This window comes from Hypomesus nipponensis, chromosome 14, assembly GCF_054491055.1.
Source record: "Hypomesus nipponensis isolate SF chromosome 14, ASM5449105v1, whole genome shotgun sequence".
Classification (NCBI taxonomy): Eukaryota; Metazoa; Chordata; class Actinopteri; order Osmeriformes; family Osmeridae; genus Hypomesus; species Hypomesus nipponensis.
Window position 1 is genome coordinate 13,154,638 of NC_140374.1, and position 14,144 is coordinate 13,168,781.

The 14,144-nt window shown below is 44.6% G+C and overlaps 1 protein-coding gene across 3 annotated transcripts; it reads left to right on the top strand.

Annotated features, from left to right (window-relative positions):
• Positions 1-436: 436 nt before the first annotated feature.
• Positions 437-12,943, top strand: far1 (fatty acyl CoA reductase 1). Of its 3 annotated transcripts, none has more exons than XM_084672433.1 (12): positions 437-550; positions 3,522-3,752; positions 3,981-4,156; positions 4,382-4,561; positions 4,705-4,882; positions 4,962-5,006; positions 5,158-5,285; positions 5,375-5,442; positions 6,495-6,666; positions 9,046-9,175; positions 9,546-9,673; positions 10,336-12,943. In XM_084672433.1, exons 2-12 carry the CDS (start codon positions 3,564-3,566, stop codon positions 10,496-10,498), a joined length of 1,557 nt encoding a protein of 518 aa, XP_084528559.1. In that variant the 5' UTR covers positions 437-550; positions 3,522-3,563; the 3' UTR covers positions 10,499-12,943. The 3 variants fall into 3 exon arrangements, with proteins under 3 accessions (XP_084528559.1, XP_084528560.1, XP_084528561.1); XM_084672434.1 differs by having other exon boundaries at positions 462-571; XM_084672435.1 differs by lacking the exon at positions 437-550 and adding an exon at positions 1,126-1,181.
• The last annotated feature ends 1,201 nt before the right edge of the window (positions 12,944-14,144 follow it).

The following is a 14,144-nucleotide window of genomic DNA, read 5'->3' on the forward strand; positions in this document are numbered from 1 at the left end:
AGCAACAGTCACCATTTACACAGGGATTAGTGGTCGATTCCCTTCAATGCATCCCTCCCGGGAAGGATGTATTATTGATTACTGTCAGTTCCCATTCAAGTAGATCTACTTAATCTTGTTTGGAGTTCACAATCTGACAATTTGTGTAATTTGTGAGAGAAACCCACGAGGTTACGGCGATCTTAGATTTCTTTGTTGTAGGCCTCCTCCAGGTTGTTGATTTACAGAAAGTTTCAGTGTAAGTCAGGTAGGCTAAATCATGCAATCATTTTCCATATAATGTTACATTATACATAGTGGGATAATCTATACATTTTACTATTCCATTTCGATTCTTTCAAGGTGAAAAGTGACTAGTATTTGACAGATCATCACCAACATACACTTTTTAAGCGAACGATGACGTCACGCGCGCTCTATTAATTCATCTGGCAACCCTTCACGTTTCCTGTTCTCCCAGCCAGTCTTCGTCTTTCGAGCTGTAGTATTCACTTGCGCCCGGCATATACTGACTTAAAACCAGGAAACACAAAACACCTCGACATTCCAGGTAAAAAAGTCCAGTCAACAGGTATTGTGTTGATCTTTTATTTGGCGCAGGGCTAATTATTTTCTTTCCAGCGTCTAGCGTTCTCAAGTGTGCCTTTTTAAACGAGGTGCGACAGCATGCATTGCCACGGAAGAGATGCGCAAGAGGGAGGGGTAGCTAGCATTCTGGCTTTAGCTTTAGTAGCTAACGCGCATCACGCACCCTGAAGTGAGATGAGTGAAGGAGAGATTGCTGCTAATTTGAGCATTTCTATTCTATTCTTTTGTTTTATGTTGTGTCCATCACATTGTGTTTGGCAAAGTTTCTCAAGCTAGCTAGCTAGCAGACATGGCTAGTTACAACAGTGAAGCTAGCCAACCAGCCTGCCAGCTAATGTTAGCAGATGTGGCACTGTTCCATTCGCTCGATCTCAACTTAAAGTACATTTTTCTCAAATGCTGGCCATCCAATGCTGGCCATCTTAAAAAAAAAAAACATCCCCCAGTCTGAAGTTTTAGTTTAATCATTGTGCGACGCTGACGTGACTGGCGCACTCATTCAACAGGCAACTTCATAAAGTTCGGGAGGGGGTAGTAGTGTCCAGTTCTCAAACCAGGATCACAAGATTTCATAGCTGAGGACCTCTCACTGGGTGAGAAGTCGAATGACCGAACATGCATGCCACCCTCTTTCAACCTCCAAGTCTTTGTAGTCGGCAGTGGTGTTTCCTAGTATTGTTAGGGCGTGTAACGTGCATGGGTATGCATTTATTAGGGAACAAACTATAGCATGAGTCAACTTTGCAGGAATAAACTGTTGCCATCTAACCATGACGACATTCTATGTAAAACAAGTTGGCAAAAATACGATATAGACAGCACAACATTGTTGGTGTCTTCAAATAATGGTGTTGTATTATTAGATGTACAGATTCCTCTAACTTGGCAGCGATTGTGACCGATTTGTAATGTCACCCAAACACTAATGTATTGCTCTCTTTATTGGATTATTGACTCCCTCGACTATACCCAAGTGCCTAATACCAAAGGAATGCATGTAGATAATCAATTATTCAAGTGGTGGCAATGGCCTGGGATTAGCTTGCTGATGAGACTGTTTGTACAGACACTGGAGCTAGGCGGTGTACTTTACAGTGCATTTTGCGGTCATGGCCAATTTTGTTTATACTTCTTGGCTGGTGCTCAGTTTTTTCAAAGTGCTACAGAGCAGGGGACCCCCTTGTCTTCTCCCAGGGTGACTAAAGTCAGTGACAGCTGCATTGTCCTTTTCCTTTGACTAAATAGTACTTTTAAATGAAATTATGTACCATCTTTGGTTAGAATGTGGTTACACAAAAGGGTTTGATCTCCTCAGATGTGCTCCTGTAACTATCAAAGTCAGGGTTGTAGCGGTATTTAACTCTTCTTGATTCTCAGTTTGACAGAACAGGATCTGCAGTTGGTGAAGAAAAATGTGAACTGTGGATTTAAGGAATTATGAATAGGATGTTTGTCATTGCTGTTCCTGGCCTTATTGTTCTGGTTGTTAGTCTCCCCCAACCATGCTTCCTTGGTTCCAGGTGCATAGCTGGTCTAATTTACCTTTGACAGCAGCAAGTATGGCAGTGGCAGGATTCTGCAATACTGAACAATGTTGCTTAACGTGACCAGGAATCCTTCTAGAAAATCCGCAGAGGCTGCCTTGTTAAGGCAAGAGTCATGTTCTTGGAGATGTGTGCCTGAATTGGTTTATGCTACCGATCAGTTGTTGAAACTTGGCAAAGCTGCCTGTGATGCAGTGAACAATATCTGCTGAATCGTCCAGCATGAAGAGGGGAAACCTTTTATTAGGCAGTTTTCTAAAATGATTGAAAGGGGTCTCTTCATATGTGTCTGGCATTGCAGCCTTCTTGCATATCTACAAGGTGGGTTTGGGTGTAGCTCAGTGGTTAGAGCATTTGACTGCATATCAAGAGGTTGCCGTTTCAAATCCCCCCCCCTTCTTATACTGTACATTGTTTTTTGGGGGAAAAAAAAGCTTGTTTTTTGGGGGGGATATCCCCACATGAGCGGAGTGCACTGTCAGATGCGGTGCCCTGCTCCAGGTCAGGGCGAGCCGTGCATGGCTCAAGGTAGGCAGCGTTGCTGGACACGTGACCTCAGTAACTCTTTGTTACATTTAGTCATTTGTGTTTGCTGCAGAAGATAAAGAAGTCAAATGCTTGCAAACCTGATGAGCTGGTTATACAGAGCCCAGCTCCAGGTGAGCGCCCACCTCGTCTCTCAACAGCCAAGGAAGGAACACTGTTACTGTTTTGTAGTCCCTTTTTCGACTAGCAGTTCTCTGTGCATTACTTATATTTATATTGTATGCACGGGTTCCCTGAATGATACTGGGGGGTATTCCAGAAAGCAGGTTATGTGACATATCCTGGTAAGTTAACTCCCCAGCTGACACCCAGAGTTGTAGCAACATTGGCAGTAGGTTGCTGCAAGATTGGGAATCAACTAGTGGGTTGACTTACCTGGTTAAGTTGCATAACCTGCTTTCTGGAATACCCCCCTGGGGATGGGATTACATGTTTTGGTTTGCCTTTCATTTCATAAAAGCAAAATGGCCTCTAGTCTTTGTGGCATTGGAAGTGCTGTGCTGTAGACAGTAGGCCTTTTATCTGCTGTGTTTTGATAAGCTCTTTATCTCAATAGGGTCAATTGACCATTATTTAGAGATAACATATTGGCTGTCTGTTGGAATTATTAACTTGTTATCTCCTAGAACAGATGAGCAGTATCCTCTTGGTCTTTATTTCAGAGATAACGCTAGGCTACTCTTGGTTGTAATGATTGATTAACCAGTCATGAACTCCCATGTCTTGGTGTGAGACAGTAATGTGCTTCTTTTGTTTGCATTTCATGCGCATGCACATTAAAACGCATAACATAATGTTTGTTTTCCATTCGCCTTTTTTTTAAAGAACGCTAATCTGTTTCAGGTCTTTTAAGGAGGGTTGGAGGACAGGATAAGACAAGCAGCCATGGTGTCCATCCCAGAATACTACGAGGGGAAGACCGTCCTAATCACCGGGGCAACTGGCTTCATGGGGAAGGTCCTGCTGGAGAAACTGCTGCGCTCTTGTCCCGGGGTCGAGGCGGTGTACGTGCTGGTCCGACACAAGGCTGGACAGAACCCCCAGGCCCGCATCGCAGACATGATCAACTGCAAGGTTTCCTACTGTACTTTACTTTTAATATATGCACTGTTTGTACACCGCTTTGGATAAAAGCGTCGGATATAATGCAAAAGAAAAGGGGAAGTTCTCGTCGAGAGAGGAGGAAGGGGAGAGCAGGAGCTGAGCGGGGGTGGGTTCTAGTTCATAGTGAGGACGTAGGATGGACTATTTTGAGTAGTTGTGGCGTTCCATGTTCATTCGGGCGTCGCCGGTGTTTTTCAGCTGTTTGACAGGGTGCGGGACGAGCAGCCGGGCTTTGCGGAGAAGATCGTGGCTGTGAGCAGCGATCTGACCCAGCCTGAGCTTGACCTGAGCAAGGAGGATCAGGAGATGCTGGCGGGACGCATCAACATAGTCTTTCACTGCGCGGCCACCATCCGCTTCAATGAGCCCCTCAAGTAAGACGCATTCAATATGTCAAAAGTCATTAAGCAGATGCTTTCGAATGCCATCAGGTCTTTGTTTTTTAGTTCAGCCATCCAACAGAAACGGCATGCTTCCTGTTTAAATCCGCGGACAGATCAGTTTTGAGGATGTGTGGTGTAGGGCATGTAGGCATTTGGTGCGTCATGAGGTTTTGAAGGTGTCTTTTCCATCTGTTTTCTCCCGTCTCCCCCACTCAGAGATGCCATACAGCTGAACGTGCTAGCCACTCAGAAGATGGTGGCCCTGGCCCACAGGATGAAGCACTTGGAAGTGTTCCTGCACGTGTCCACAGCCTATGCCAACTGTGACAGGGAGCTGATCGAGGAAGTCATCTACCCCCCACCGGTCGATTACAAGAAACTTATTGACACCCTGGAGTAAGTCCAGTCTGCCAGATGCACTCCTCTCTCCCCTCCCCTGTGACGAGTTGCAGTGGGATTATCACCTGGTTTGAGCAGTCTCTATTTTCTCGTTTCCTGGTTGGTCATCCATTTTGTACACGTTTTTCCTCATTGGCCAGCTGGATGGATGAGAAGCTGGTGACCCTGATAACCCCTAAACTGATTGGGGATCGTCCGAACACCTACACGTACACCAAGGCCCTGGCCGAGTACCTGGTGCAGCAGGAGTGTGGGAACCTCAACGTGGCCATCGTCAGACCCTCCATCGTGGGAGCCAGCTGGAAGGAGCCTTTCCCCGTGAGTGAACACTCATGTCGAGTTCCGAGAGTTCAACCGATGAGTCATGTCAGTTACCTTTTGCTTGCTGTTGTTTTAGGGTTGGATTGATAACTACAATGGGCCCAGTGGAATATTTATCGCGGTATGTATCTTTTTAAAATACAAAATGCATCATAAGTATTTTCAACAACGTTGTGAAGTGAGCACAGAATTTCAATTCTAATCAAGAAGTGACTGAGGTGGGATTGTAGTAGTGTAGTCATCCCAGCCCTGCTCCCTCCTGCCCCTTGTAGGCTGGGAAGGGAATCCTGCGTACGATGAGGGCGTCCAACAACGCAGTGGCCGACCTGGTTCCAGTAGACGTGGTCATCAACACGACCCTGGCTGCTGCCTGGTACTCAGGCTCCCAGAGACACACCAGGTTGGACACACACTCTCACGTAGCCATCAAACTTTAAGTTTGCCACACTTCCGGGCCAACTCATTTTAACTGTGCGTTTGTCCTCACAGGCCGAAGAACATTCTGGTGTATAACTGCACGACTGGTGGAATCAATCCTTTCCGCTGGGGCGAAGTTGGTATGAAGCTCTTATCTTATCCAAATACACACAGTGAGATTGTGTTTGCTCTCAAACGTGCAAACAAGAGCAGATTTATTAGATGTTTCTGGGTCAGAACTCCCTTTGGATATCTGTTGTCTGTAGCAGACCAGTGGGTGTGGTCAGGGGAATCCCAAACCTTTTACTGGGTGTGCAGCCCTGTAGGGAAGATTTAACCTTTCTTCCGAGAGCTCTTGTGTTCTCATTGTTACATTTGATTTGATGTAGAGAAACGTGGGGTTTTCTTCTGAGTTTTGACAAGAATGTGCAAGTTAAGGACGTGATGACTTGGGAGTTGGGAGAACCTGAAACTTGGGAGTTTCAGGTTTGCTGTGTTGGGAGATCTCCCCTGGATTTGGGTCAACTGTACAGCTACTATTAGAGGGTTTTCTCTCGTCGTTCAGGCAAGGCAGTGCCAGGTTCACCAGTCTTTCAGTACTACAAGAAACAGACTTTGTGAGGCTCTCCGAGTGTCCTTCAGGTTGCCTACTATTTGCCACTTCACAATCAAAAGTTCAGCCCGCGTTTCGGGATCTCAATTTGTTCATCAGTATGTTTTCAGATCACCCATGACCCCAGGGTAGTTTAGACATAACTATTCCATTGATCGACTTTGCCTCAATGAGAAGGAGTCATCATCGTAGCCTGACTGGTGGGGTATGAAGTTGCTCCACTTGGAAAACGACAGATTAAGCAGTAATGTGTGGCTATTATTTGGACACTGATTTGTTTTTACAGTGAAATGTTGTGTAGTTCCCTTGTACCAGCAGATGACAGGTAATGGCCGACATGTAAAAATTATCATTCAGTATATTTTGTCCTGCATTGTTCAATACTTGAGCACAAGATTAAAACAGATTTTTCGTGCTGTGGAGTTTCAGAATCAAAGAGACACTGAAATTTTGTGAACTAGTTGCGACTATATTTAAACTTGCTTAAATCTAGCCCACTTTACTTTTCTAGTTCAGGCAAAAGAGAGGGGCACTGATTGCAGTATAATCTTTCCTGTTGAACAACCTTTTGTCTCTTAGAGTACCATGTAATATCCACTTTCAAGAGGAACCCACTCGAACAGGCGTTCAGAAGGCCCAATGTCAATCTCACAACCAATCACCTTATCAATCAGTACTGGATCGCTGTGAGCCACAAAGCTCCAGCCTTTCTCTATGACCTCTACCTCAGGATGACTGGACGAGAACCCAGGTAATCCCTCCCGCTCCCGTCCAGGTCGGGACCCCCACGCCCCCCCCACTCCCAGTTGACATCTGTCGCGCTGCGTCTCCTCTCAGTGTAGCCTCTAGTAGCTGTGACGCTGTACCTGTGACGCTTGTGTCCAGTGATGTTGCCGGACAAGGGTGCAGAAGCCACCCTGCCCAGTGCCAGGGCTGGGTTCTGCACTGTTGCTTCCTTCCTGTCCGTGTCGTTGGCCCTGTCCCGAAACAACCGCTGGCACCCACCCCTAGACACGTCTGGAATGTTGAATATTTTTTGAAGGACTCCATAGGAATCTAATCCTAAATGGCAGCCGTTTCACCCACCCCTGTGAGAACAGGAAGTGGAGAAGCTCTGCTGCTTCTCACCCCGACGGATCTGCTCCATGGTGTCTAGAGGTCGTGGTGGTGGTGAAGAGCCAGAAGGTTTGTTTCTGATCAGGGCCGATGTATTCGTATGCTTGTAGATTTTGTGCTTAACGTTAAGGATGCCCCTCCCCTCCCCCTCTGTTCTGTGATGTGTATTTCTCCTGCAGAGAACTGTATAAACATGACCTTCAAGATCAACCCCTTAGAGCAGGCTTTCAGGCGCCCCAATGTTAATCTGCGCTCCAACCCGTTCACCAATCAGTACTGGACCACGGTCAGTCACACTCTCCCTGCCCTGCTATACGACGGCTATCTCAGAGTCACGGGGAGGAAGCCCCGGTAAGGTCTAAATCCCCGGTTAACGGTCCCGGCTACCCTCCTCCCACCTCAGCTTGGTGCTGGACTGACTGACTCCGTGGCATGATGGTGGGGGGCGGGAGAGGAAGCTAGGCAGTTGGCTGGATTTGATGGCATCGGCTGGCTCTGCTGCTAGCGTGAAAGGCTAACACTAAGCTATCACAGGGATGAGCATGAGGTCTTGTCCCCAGCATGTTTTTTTTTTTTTTTTTTATGTTTTAAAAGATACCCCAACCTTGACTTTTTTTGGATGCTGTTGAGACTTTCTTTACAGAGGAATTTCACCATGCACTTTATTTTCTTATGGAAAATCCCAATTTGGGGAATTTTTATTTTTCAAATCAGCCATGCCATTAAGTCATTTGCGTGACATTGAAGTGAATTTCAACCTCATCTTCCTCCACTCTTCAAATCGTAACCTGCACCATGGGACCTTTTGTTTTCTTCACTTATACCAGATACCAAACAACTGTTTCTGTTTTTGGACCATTTAATTTCTGTTTGCTTCTACTGACACTGGTACCTGGAGTTTGAATTGATGTTCCACTGTTTGACCAGATACACTTCAGATACATATTTTTTAAATTACTGTATTGTGTAACACTTTACCTGTAAAGGACATTTGTCATTTTGGCCCTTTTTGACCAGTCTGACCAGTCTGAAATGTATCTGGTTTGTTATCCAACACACTCGAGGGGATAGTTAATTCTGAATGGATTAGTTTGAGCACTGTAAGTATGGAATTGTCCCTGGATTGTCCACCCACCCCGTTTGTCCCTCATGTGAATCATACTGTCTCCTGGGGGGTATCTGAGTCATAAGCTGTTTAGAGCTAGAAGTAAAACACATAACGAGTACCTCAACAAACATGGCCATCATCGGCATTCAATGGGTGCTTATTTAAAAATAATGACCGTAATCTAAAATATATATACTTTGTGCTGCTATCCAACAGGTCATAATTCGGCTTGGTCTGGATCAGTATATTGGATTTGCCCCCAGTACTTAAACAGCTGTTATATTCTAACAGATGCTCAGATATCCTCCACTGTTTGTCAAGTCTTCATACTCAAATCTGAATGGTCAGTTTCTGTTTAACCCAATCAAGACAGGTTGAAATGTGGTGAAATTATTTGTTCAAAAATTAACCATAGGGATTAAATGGTCTGGGTGTATTGGTAGTCATGTGTAAGGGTACGGGAATACGATAAAATTCATGACTTTGCAGTTCCCATTAGTGGTAACAAAATGGTAATTTGGGGAATTTTCTTCAAAGTCCCATTCCTTAGTTTACAATTGGCTTCCAATCCCGGTGTCCATACACATGCTACAAGTCTAATACAACAAATGGAGACCTGTGTCAGACTAATGTTCTTAAAGGGATAGTTCACCAATTTCCCTGCTTTACAAGCACTGTAGGAACACTGCAGCTCAACCTATGGCTAGCCTGTCCATGTTTCATGGCAGCCCTTTTAAAGATGATCTCAGAGACAAAATATTGAATGGATTCCCGAGTTGGATGAAGTATCCCTTTATATCCGCCTGATGTGCTGCATAAAGTCTGTGCTGACAGGGCACCCAGTAGGGCATTCCCTGGCAGCTCTCCTTGTACCATAACTCTCCGCCCTGCCTGGTGCTCCTGTAGAATGATGAGGACCATCACACGCCTCCACAAAGCCATGATGGTGCTCGAGTATTTCACCAGCCACTCCTGGGTGTGGAACACGGACAACGTCACCATGCTCATGGGACAGATGAGTCCAGACGACAAGAGGGTAGGTGCACAGGACACGCGCACACACACACTCGTGTATACGCCTGTGACCCATCTGTCTCTCTCGTCCTTCGTTCTTCCTCCCTCCTTCTTCTCTCTGTTTGACAAGGGTACATATAAACTCCTCTGTGTGTCTGGGGTTTTGGGTTTTTTTTCTGCCCCACACAAACGCACAAAGACGTGCCAGTGAACGCGTGTCATTGGCCAGGCACAATGGGGTCATTGAGTTTTGTGGATAACAGAGTTATTGTGTTCAAGTTGGCATTTTCCTTGTGCTACTACGTAGTACAAATGTTGGGAATCAAGCAGTCATTTTACGCAGTCCGTGTGTAAGAAAGTCCAAATATGTTCTTGTATTTCCCCATGTTCAGGCGTTTAACTTTGATGTGAGACAGCTGCACTGGGCAGAGTACATGGAAAACTACTGCATGGGCACCAAGAAATACGTCCTAAACGAAGAGCTATCTGGCCTGCCTGCTGCTCGCAAGCATCTCAACAAGTAAGACAACTACACTACCCATGATGCCTTTCTCCTGCTCTTATAGTGGCACAGTAACATGTCATTTAACAACAACATATATATTTTTTTAATACATGATCTGTCTTGTTTCACCACTGCTATGCATATTTGTCCTCTGAACACGACTTATCATATCCATTAAGATGACAGGAGAAGCCATAAGGACACATTTCTTGGAAGACCATTTGCAGACGGAATTGTATTGCCAACAGTAAATAGTGGATCACCGTTTTACCTGGAATTTACCTTTTTGATGTTCTACATCATTAGTTTTGTGACTCGCAATACACAGGGTACACAAGCTTATCTACCTGTGACCCATTTCCCTCTGTATTCCTATCAGATTTTTTTGTACTGGTGAATTATCCACCAAAACTCTTTCAAATAGGAATGGGCATATGGAATTTGATTTAATAATTATCTGAAAGCTGCAAAATAATTAGGGCAACATTAAAAATGTACTTTTAGTTTTGTTACAACAAATACATTTGAATAGTATGTTAGAATAATAATTATATTAATAATATTTTTTTAAACTCTAAATTGAATAGGTACAGGTTCTTGAGGTTATGCTCTTAAAGCCTGGCCATCAGGTTGGTTTAAGTCTTTGTCTCCTGTGTCTCCATGTTCACTCTCTACAGGCTGAGGAACATCCGCTACACCTTTAACACTGTCTTGGTGGTGCTGATCTGGAGGGTCTTCATCGCCCGCTCCCAGATGGCCCGAAACATCTGGTACTTTGTGGTCAGCCTCTGCTTCAAGTTCCTCTCATACTTCAGAGCGTCCAGCACCATGAGATACTGAAGGCCCCGGCCCTCAGGACCACAGAACCAGGACACACAGGATCCCAATCAGCCTCGGGCTGCATGTTTACCCTGCCCTCCCCAGCTTTCTGTTACCACCCCCCCCCCCTCTCACCCTTCTGCTCCAGGCCCAGTCTGGATGCTCAGGACCTGGCTTCACACTGTCACTAGAACCCACCTTTAGCCCAGACAAGCCCCACCCCTGTTCATGGTCCAGGAAACCTACTGCTCGAGGCATGATGCCAGTCCCCTAACCTTATGCCCCTTCCCCTCCCTGTGGCCTGCACACGGCTATGCATCGGACAACGCTCAACTGCAAATACTGAAACTTTTAACCTTACTTGAAGGGACTGACAAATGTCTATGTAGTTGTTCATGGGTCTGGGACTAGGAGCAGCTGCAACAGTGATTTCACTCAGCATGTATACAGCCAAACCTCCTGCTACAAGTAACATTGTTCCCCTCTTAAAATCATTGGTAGTTAGAAGCAGCAGTCCACATTCTCGTTCCTTTCCCCCGAAGTGTACTCTGGAGGGGATTCACCAGCAAGAGGCGTGATGATTGGTAGTGGCATGGGGAAATCTAACGAGGCCTACTCCTGCTTCCCACTTAACACTTCTCTGCAGTTCTTGGTGTTGCTGAGTGGATGATGTCAAGCTCTGCGTGCTGGGGGGGTTGAAAGGGCAGAGAGTAGGACCGGAGCCGGAGTGTCGTCCTAGCTGTGTTTCAGGGGAAGCTCTCTGCTGATGCAGCCGGGTCTACGAAGGGGCCCGTCAACCTTCCACGCGTGTCTGCATGGGTCTGTGCTCCGTCTCGGGTTTGATCAGACCAAGCACAAGGATAGATGGGAGGTTGCAATGGATGTTTTTATACAATGCCTCAAACTTGCGTATGATAACGCGACTGACTGCAGAAACGGCTTGTTTTGTTTTTGTTTTTCCCGTCGTGGTCGTAGGTCCCTCTGCTTTCTGCATTTTATAGTTGGGGAGGACTGGGAGATGTAGTCCAACTTTGTTGGGTTTTTTTCTTCAGTTTTGAAAGCCCAAGCTTTTTAGATAAAGCGCAGTTACTGTATGTCGGTTAGATCAGCATACGTTTCTTTTTTTTTAAATTAAGTTCAGTGATTCTGGGCATTTTCTGGAAGTCTGTTAAGCTATTAATCTCGCTTCAGTTTCCTTTCCAGAAGGTTTAGCCTGTTTCCTATCATGCCTTTTTAAGAGTTTACTTGTTGTTTACCTGGACATCGTAATGCCTTTATCAATATGTCTTGCCATGGAAGTCAAAGGTGGTCTTATCTCCCATGCAAGTGAATGCTTAAGGCAAGACTTTATTTTTATTTGTTATCTCCTTTATCTTTGTCAGGTCTCATTGTATATGATGTAGGACCGACCGGCTGATTTGCCCCTTGGTTACCGTACCATAAATTTGCTTATTGACCATGCTGTGGCTCTGCGTGCTTATGAGAGCTACTCTGACTTGGGTTCATTATGAAATTGTTGGAGAGGTATGTGTGTGATGGCACATTGTGAATTGTGCCTGAACTTTGTCTATATAACGTGAAAAAGGAGCAATCAGATGTTTTCTAATCCGTTTAAAACTCTATTTAGGTATAGACTTCATATAAAAATCAAAATAAATCTGACCTATAGAATATTTTTATGCTAACGATGTATTGTGTGGGGATTTATTTACTAAAATCTAAGTCTACAGTAGATCTTAATGTATTTTGCGCACTCTCTGAATGTACTGGTTAATTGAACATAACTCTCGCACATCTCCCTATACTGTCAAGCTTTCAATGATTCTTGAACCCAAGTTAATATTACCTTGTCAAAAGTTGCTTGTGTTTTGAATATTGATAAACGGTCATCCTTTTCCAAATGTTTTGAAGGGGGTCCTTGCATATGTTGACTTTAGCTTCTGTAAATTCTTTCTGTCTGTTTTTTGAAGTTGTGTGGAAGTGGGGGTTCAGGGTAGTTCTAGTCTTTCTGTGCTGTATGGCTGTGACGGAAGCAGTGACAAATTCAATGTTCAATCATTAACGTGATTGAGAGGTTCTGTCACAGTAGGAACTGTTTCACCGGTTTGGCGGCTATGCCCGTCAATTATTGCAACACTGCAATGATCTAAGAGCACTGCAATGATCTAACTGCACATCAGAAACATATATCTCTTATCACTAAGGTCTGGATATGTGGATGTAAAAGTGACATTTGGTTAACACACAATTAATTTACTTTGTCTTCTGCCTGCTAACAGTTGTTGTTTTCATTGAATAACGGTATACTGTATTCTTGTCCAATACAAATGTCACTTCTTGTGTCCTGACGACCATAACCATTGCTGGATGCTTTGGAAAGCTCAGTCAATGTAAAAAGGAAAAAAAAGATTATCTATGGGTGCCTTTTGTTTGCAAACCAAAAAGGAATAAACTAAATTTAAAATCTTCATTGTACGTGAGATTTATCCTGCCATATTCATCCTTTTATAAATTGTATTTGACTTTTTTTTTTTACTCCAGTAGAAAAACTCAAACACAAAATGAAGGATAGACAGGCATGACTTGTTTTCATCCACAGTCATGTCCTTTGGGACCCATATCTGATGTCCGAGACATGGCCTTTGTTTACCCTGTAGCTATGCAACCTGGCCCCTGAAGTTCAAACAGGTGCACTGAGGGAGGGATCAGGTGAGGTGGAGCTCTTACCATCAGTGCAAGATGACAACCTTGTCCCAGGGTTGAAGGAAGAATGTTCCACACTACCATGATGATGATGATACTCTGAGCCCCTTGGTCACTGTTGGCGTGTATTGTGTTGACATGGTAACACAACACACACACTCACCTGCAAATAAACTGGAAATCTACTGGTTTCAAAGTTCTGTTCATACGCAACTCCTTGTGACAAAATCCTGTTTATTTGTTCCTGTCTTTGAATTACAAGATACAAATTGGTCTCTGGATGTACCAATCCACCCTGTGTTACGGCACCTGGCAACAGCAGCCTGGCAACAGTACAGTCAGAGCCACTGAGTGTGCCCAGAGGGAGTCAGCAACATAAACAGGAAGCAGGAGGTTTAAGGTTTAGGTGAAAAGGCTGCCGACAGCAGACTGATGGCAAGACAACACTGCACACCTATGCACAAACATCTTTCTGTCGCCCTCTCTCTTTCTCTCCCTGACTCTCATTCTGTCTCACTTACAGTAAATGCATATTTACTCTCGCCCACACACGCTATTTCATTGTTTCTTTCACACATACACCTACGTACATACTGTAGTGTGTGTGTCTCTCTCTCATACACACACACAGAAACACAAAGAGCAGCTTCCTCTGGAATGCACTACTCATGCCCATAAAATCCTGGCTTGTAAAAAAAAAAAAAAACTTTGATCCACGGATTGAAATCGACAGTATTATATAGTATCAGTAAGTTTAACTCTTGCAGGTAAATCAATCTGCAACCAGATATGTTCCCTGTGCACAGTGTGGGCCTGTTACATAGATGCAGTTGGTCAGGAACAAGAACATCAAACTGCATTCATGTTGGTACACACAGTCCTCTAAATAAAACTGTTGTTCTTTATCTGAGAGCTGTTCTTATTGGCTTCTGAACAAACCGTCACCATCCTCAAGGTTGCCTGA

Coding starts and splice junctions, on each gene's coding strand:
- far1 (XM_084672433.1), top strand. CDS start 3,564: ATGGTGTCCATCCCAGAATACTACGAGGGGAAGACCGTCCTAATCACC. Junction 3,753..3,980: donor CAGACATGATCAACTGCAAG/GTTTCCTACTGT, acceptor GGTGTTTTTCAG/CTGTTTGACAGGGTGCGGGA. Junction 9,176..9,545: donor TGAGTCCAGACGACAAGAGG/GTAGGTGCACAG, acceptor CCCCATGTTCAG/GCGTTTAACTTTGATGTGAG.